The 7,129-nt window shown below is 34.1% G+C and overlaps 1 protein-coding gene across 1 annotated transcript; it reads right to left on the minus strand.

The window, feature by feature from the left end:
• Nucleotides 884–7,129, minus strand: LOC109725952 (beta-fructofuranosidase, insoluble isoenzyme 3-like; the record flags this gene model as incomplete). Its single annotated transcript, XM_020255359.1, is given in 8 exon segments — nt 884–1,245; nt 1,359–1,452; nt 2,605–2,846; nt 3,831–3,989; nt 4,282–4,759; nt 4,948–5,326; nt 5,551–5,559; nt 7,117–7,129. Coding segments are annotated over 8 exon segments (1,566 nt in total), but the record flags the coding sequence as incomplete, so codon positions are not given.

Consider the following 7,129-nt stretch of genomic DNA (forward strand, 5'->3'; position numbering starts at 1 on the left):
ACAGATTTAAATTTTTTATTTAAATTAATTAATTATTAATCCGCCTAATAAAATTCATATAAAATATAAATAAATAATTAAAATTTATTATTAACGTATATTATATCTGAGGTATCGCGTGGGTTCTTAGCTTGTATTATTTTATGTAGAGATGCAACAGAAAACTAAGTAAAAAGTTATGATATTGCTTCACATATTCCTCTTATCATTTTCTAATCAAAAGTTAATCTTACGTTGCTTCACATATTCCTCTATATTTTTAATCAAAATTAACTTTGTATATATTGCATTATGTACGTGTAAAACACATCAGTGATAATGTGACACACCAATGCATGTTTTCATTAGAGATATATATATATATATTCTTATCCAAGTGATAGCAAATTCTCTATGAGGGGATCGATGTTATTGTTTGGTTCATAGTATTTTTTTTAAGATGTCTGAGAGTGAGGGTTCGAAATTGTAAATTTCATGTTTGTATATTTTATCAAGTGACAGGAATGAAAACTTCCATAGAATCTTATAAACCCTTTAAATAGTTATGAATCCCCATTTAAAATAGTTAAGATTTTTATAAAACTAAAGTTATGAATCCCCATATAAATAGTTAGTGATTTTTATATATTAATTTGGTGTAAAGTAATATAAATGGTCATTTTAATGATCTAGTTGGATAATTTTATGTTAAATCAAACACAGGAAATTATATGTTCCTAGGTATTCTAAGAAATGTACCAAATAAAATATATTCCCTAACATTACTCTCTTCTATAATATTCTGTTCGATTCAATCTTATGCGTCAAACGTGACCCAGAATTTGTTGGCTAATCACTTATGCGCCCATTCTCAATAACCAGAAAAAAATAATAATAATTATAATGAGAAGGAGAGAAAAATTATTGATTTCATTAATGTGTTTCAAAATCAAGGAGCAACATTATCGGAAATGATTGGAAATGATAAAAGGAGTAAAAAGCCCCCTCATGCACCTTATTGTAAATTAGCATATATATACTATTCCCTACTACTACTACTACACCGCAGAACATCTAGATCTCTCCGTCATTCATGCGAGGATTCTTCATCTCCCATCCCTTCAACTGCGACATTTCTATGTCCTCTGCGCCGTTGTTGAACACGAACAAATGCACGTTCGACCCTACTGCCAAACTCGGATAAACTCTCGATGTAATGCATGTTTTCCCGTTCTCTCCGAAGCTCTCCACCACAGAGTGATCAATCTTCAAGTAAAATAACAGATATTCAGCATGAGTAAAAGCTTATGATATGATATTCCCTTTTGCTCTAGTTGTAAATACAGTAAGATGGAATTTTATGCCAATATCTGACATACCAAAGTCCGCAGCGATATCTTGCTATTTTTCGCGATGTCGACGTCGACAAATCCCGCAAAAGTTGGTTTGTACAAATTTGATTTATAAGACGACCTGTTTATTAAGAGAAAAGGCGATGATGATTAATCACTCGCATGAACTAGATCATGCCGAGAATTATTGTTTACTCAAAAACTTTGTTTGGGATAAAGTTGAAATGCTACTGAATCAAAAAGAGACTCATCCTCATCCATAGCTTTTGGTCCAAACTTGGGCTCACAAAGTGTGAACTTTTTCCTTCTAGGTTTGCATGTCAAACACAGGATATTATACACATACAAGGAGGGGGTGGGGCACAAAGGAAGATTCCCACTTAGACTAACTTGTGCACATCACCATCACTAACAAGGTGACATGTTTGAGACATTGATTTGATATTGTGGTACCAATCCCCTCATGGCCATATCTTACCTTGAGATCCACTACTATTCGACTTTTTGTATACAAGACAAGATATTTATTGTAGATACCACCTTATGATCATCAAAATCACTGCATAAACTAGTCAATTATATATATAATGTTTAAGAGAGAATTGATCAACTTAGCTAGGTACACAACGACGACTAATCCCGAGAGTAAATAAGAGTACAACTTTGGCGATAAAAACTGTGTCATTAGGAGGTTAAGAGATATATAATAGCAATCTCCTAGAATTTTGTGCTAAGTTTTGGTCAGAATAAGAGAAAAAACAACAAAGGCAACTTGTCACAACTAGTATACAAGACCAGTTGGCAGGTAAAGAGACATCTATAGCTTTTGTTTATTGCAAGTACTTGGCTTATGCAAATCAGGAGTGATTCATCATAAAGTACTCTCCACTTGAGAGTAGTTTAAATGATAGGACAAAGATTATATGTTATAATTTAGGAACAAATAGTTATTGGTAACTTACTTTTCCAAGCATAGAAAAATATATACACATAAAGAAATTATCAATCAGAGCAGGTCAGGCCGTTTCATGGTTCTGTCAACCTTCCCAACTCTTATTTCAATCTCCGCTGACTACTTATTTGTATTTGTTTGTAAGAACATTTTGACCTTTTTTTCTTATAAAATAACTATCTTACCTCAGTTTAAGTTCAACAGGATTATATGCCATCTACCGATATCAGTCTAGCCTTTTTCGATGGTCGGATATTAAAGTACAGTATGAGTGAAAGTTCAGCGACTAAGCTATTTAAGTAAAAAATAAGATTAAGTTACCTTGTGGGATCATTGCACATGAGGACAACATGCTTGTCATCACTCCTGAAAACCCTGAAGAAGACAGCAGTTCTCTCCTCCAGCTTGGAGGAGGCCAAGACAAAAAGACCAAAAGGCCCAACCCCACCCTTCACCTCTCCACCCTTGATCCCACATAGGCCCTGGGGATTAGTACTCCATGATGGATCAAAGGGCTCAGCTTTCTCCAGGCTTTTCACATCAAAGATCACCTCCACATCAGCCTGTTGGAAAATAAACACAAGCAACATCACCATCATGAATAGTGTCAAAAAGTCATTTTTCAACTTCAAGTTAGAACATTCAAATGAAAAGGAATTTAAAAAAAAAAATCATTATTCATGCGTTATTTGACACATTTAATTTGTTGCAAAAATTTAATTGATAAGTTGGTCATTTGACAAAATCATTATTCATGTATTAAATTAATTACAAATTGAAAAAAATGTTCTTATTGAAAAATCATTATCATCACTTGGATTTTTCTATATAAACTAGGAAGTAACATTCAAACGAAAGAAAATTATTTATACATAGCAAAAGGTGACTTTGGGAGAGCTTGCTTCAATGAGAACAAAATAAAAAGAAAAAGAAAAGAAGAGAAAAGACAATAAAGAAAGCTGTAAAGAAAAAGAAAAGAAGAGAAAAGACAATAAAGAAAGCTGTAGAATCTTATAAGAATTGCATTCAAACTTTTGAAGTCATGAAATGCATGCTTTGCCTAACACAACTTTTCCACCAAAAGTCATGAAATGCACAACAACCAATTAGAAAGTCTTTTTCCTAATTTTAAAGCAATAACTTACAAAAATACATTTAGGTACACACACTTTTTGAATAGAAAATTTTATATTATATGTATATCTCTCTCTCAAAATATAGGAATTTGTTCTGTAATCCATTCACAACTTACAATTTTCCTCTATAGCGTCAAAAATTATCCATATACGCATATGAAAACAGTTTCTAATTATCTGTATATCCCTCCTTTTAAGAGCTTTTCACAATAAAAAAGTGGTTTTTCGACGTAAAAAGAAGCCTATTAACCGAACTTTTGTGATACCAAAAAATCGACCCCAAAATTCATATTTTTAGTGGGGCAAAAAAAAAAAAACTCTTAAATGAAAAAGATTATACATAAATATGCAGTAAAAGTAATTAAACCGACAAGAAATTTAGTAAACCAAAAAGTGGAAATTAAGATAAACCTGCGCAGTTTGAATTCCTTTAACTTCAAAAAACTTTCCACTCTTAACAATTTTGTGCTTGATTTGAATTTGCTTTCCCCTCAGAGTTTCAATCTCCTCCACTGGCCACTGCACCAATTGCTTTCCTTCTTTATCCAGCCATACAGCCCTAGGAATAACCTACAAGATAAAGTAAAGCAATTAGAAAAATAAAAATTGCAACAATTAAGTAATCATTTACCAAAAAAAAAAAAAGGTTTTTGTAAGTTGAGATTACAATAGCAGCCTCTTTAATTGGCCTGCTATTTCAATTAACTTGAAGCAGTAGATAGGCGCGTTTGGTAAATTAAGCTGTATCGCAGGAGGAGGATGTTGAAAAGTTTTAAGTGATAAAATTGTTAATGTTTCATTTACTACTACTAATTGTAAAAGGAAAGGCAGAAGCTAAGCCAAATAGGCACTTGAGGCCGACCTGAATGCCGGCCCAACCCTTGGAATTATCATCTGTCACGGAGTCCGACTCATTCGCCCACCCCCACAAGATCCTTCTCTTTCCTGCGGCATCGTAAAACGTCTTCGACGCATAAAAGTTCCCGTAATCGTATCTCAAACCGGTATTACCATCAGGTGATGCACCATCCGGCACATACTGATCTTTTTCCTGGTCGTACGTACCAACCGTATAGTACTCGTATCTCGTCAAGTCCAAGCTCACCTTGAACACATGCTTCACCCCTTCCCCGTACTCGGACGTATCGAGCCCTTGCTTGCCGTCGATGGACACCGGGTAAAAATCGGGGCACTCCCACATGCCAGTCCCGCCCGCCGTATGCAACGCGTGCTTCGCCTTCACCCACCGCTTAAAATCCCGGCTCCTGTACAAGATCGCCTCCCCTCGCATCCCCCGCTTGCTCCCGATCACCAACCGCCAACGCCCGTCCCTACCGTACCTGACGGATATAAATTATTAAAACTATTGTCCGTTGACAAGTTAAGTTATCGGAGAACAATGATTGTTTCACATAGTACGAGGTCCTACGTTAGAGCCTAGACCTTGAAGAGAGTGTTGAATATAATTATTACGAAAGACACTATTTTTCAACAGCAGAAGTTTTTAAGAAATAATAGTACGTAATACCATGCTGTTGTAGGGTCACGAAATGAGCTAGCATTAATGCCGCCAACTGGCTGGATCAATGGGTTGTATTTGGGCTTGACCCATTTGCGGAGGTACGGGTCCGACAGGTTCTTCGGGAATGCGATGTTTTGGACCTGACGGCTGAGGGTGTCGACGCCAGTGTACAAAATGACCGGACGGTTGCCAGGGAGGATGGTGGCGGAGCCAGACCAGCAACCATTGATATCGAACGGTTCAGTCGGGTGGATAGCCGGTTCGACGGCTAGCCAATTGATCAGATCGGTCGAGACTGAGTGGGCCCACACAATATTGCCCCAGACGGCACCTTTAGGATTGTACTGGTAGAAGAGGTGGTAGACTCCATTGTAGTACATTGGTCCTGGTCAAGTTCACATCGATTCAGATTCAGAATTTTCTTTTTCTTATTTTTTTATAAATTTGACCAGAGACTTAATTGCAGAAGTTAGAAAGGTCTCAACTCAGCTCGTACAAAAACAACTTGCGTAAAATGACAGAGACTCGACACAATATATATATATATTATATATAGGAGAGATGTAGCATATAAAAATTTATTGAGTAAAGTACAAATAAAGAACATACCATTTGGATCTGCTTGTCATGCATGTATATATGGTCCAGTGAAGCACATCCACATATAAAACACAGAAGGGACAAACCATGAGTTAGAATAGTTCTTTTATATAAATATATATATATAGGAAATAGAATGGTATAAATCAATAATAAAACAACAAATTTAATGAAAATGACAACATGGTTCTATGGTCAAGTTGAATTTTATTTTATTTTATTTAATTGTGGAATCATTAATTGGACAAATTGTTGCTCCCAAAACTTTGTCCATTGGCTCATCATCATATATAGATCTTAAAACTGTACCACAAAAATTGCTTTAAATGGTGGTGCATTTATTTATTAATTTGTGCCTCAGATTTTCACTAAACTTAGAAGCTTATTATTTATAAAATGACGAAAAATCCTGCAGTTTTGCATTCAGAATTGAATTGGACTGGATTAATTGGATAAAATAAAAATAAAGCTTTGATAATCACTTAGTGTTCTTTAGATATTCAGAGATGCCAATAGAGAGGACGAACAGTGTCCCGAGTCTAATTCTGCACACGCGCCAAATACAGAATGTTTTTTTTTTAATTTTTGGGAAAATATTCAAAATGGAAATAATATTAGTCATTGAAAATTAAAAATTATATTTAAAAAATATGGAAATTTATAATAATAATAAATTAGGGGCCATGGAGGGAGTACGTAGTTAAATCCTTGTATATATATCTCCAAGTAAAAAAAAAAAAAATGGAAAATAAAAATTCAAGGGTGGAATGGTAATTTTACTCAAATGTAATCCAACCCACTCTTAATTTAGTTTAATTTAATTTAATTTATTCCTGAAAATATTTAATATATTATGGGGGACACAGTTGGGTACATATTGTGGTCCGCGTAAACTTGCTCGCGGGGCCCGCCGAAAACGGCGAAATCAGTTAACGACCGCGGAGCACGTTAGCTAAACGCCGTGCTTATCGGCTAACATGCGCCCATATCCAACCTGGCACGTAGATTCCATAATTAATAAATTTAATTAATTAATTAATTAATTGGTATGCTATAATTATTATAAAATTATTATGGGAATTATTTTCCCCTTGTATCACATGATTCAGATTTATTACTACAATCTAATCCCCACGAGGCAATTTAAATCTTATTTCAAACAAAATATAATATAATAATAAATAGTCAAACTCTGTGAGAATGTATGATTAGTACCTAGACCATCCTGATATTGCGATTTGGTCCTTACCCATTTATTTAAGTATTTAACTTTTCAATGTTTCACGTGTATCTACTGCAAAAAAAAATTCCAATATTGTTGTAAAACATACCATATATATATATATTATATATTGATATATATATATATATATATATATATATATATATAATATATATATATATATTATTAATACGCGTGTAAAAATTCAAAAGTCGAAGCTTTGAAGTTTCACGCAAAATATTATAGTATGAATACGAAAGAAAACCAAATATGAATAAATGGAGTGGGTAAGTAAATTAATAAGAGAAAGGATAAGAAGAAAAAAAAAAAAAAAGAAGAGAAAAAAACTGTACCATTGATCCAATG

Source organism: Ananas comosus, linkage group 20 (genome assembly GCF_001540865.1).
Source record: "Ananas comosus cultivar F153 linkage group 20, ASM154086v1, whole genome shotgun sequence".
Classification (NCBI taxonomy): Eukaryota; Viridiplantae; Streptophyta; class Magnoliopsida; order Poales; family Bromeliaceae; genus Ananas; species Ananas comosus.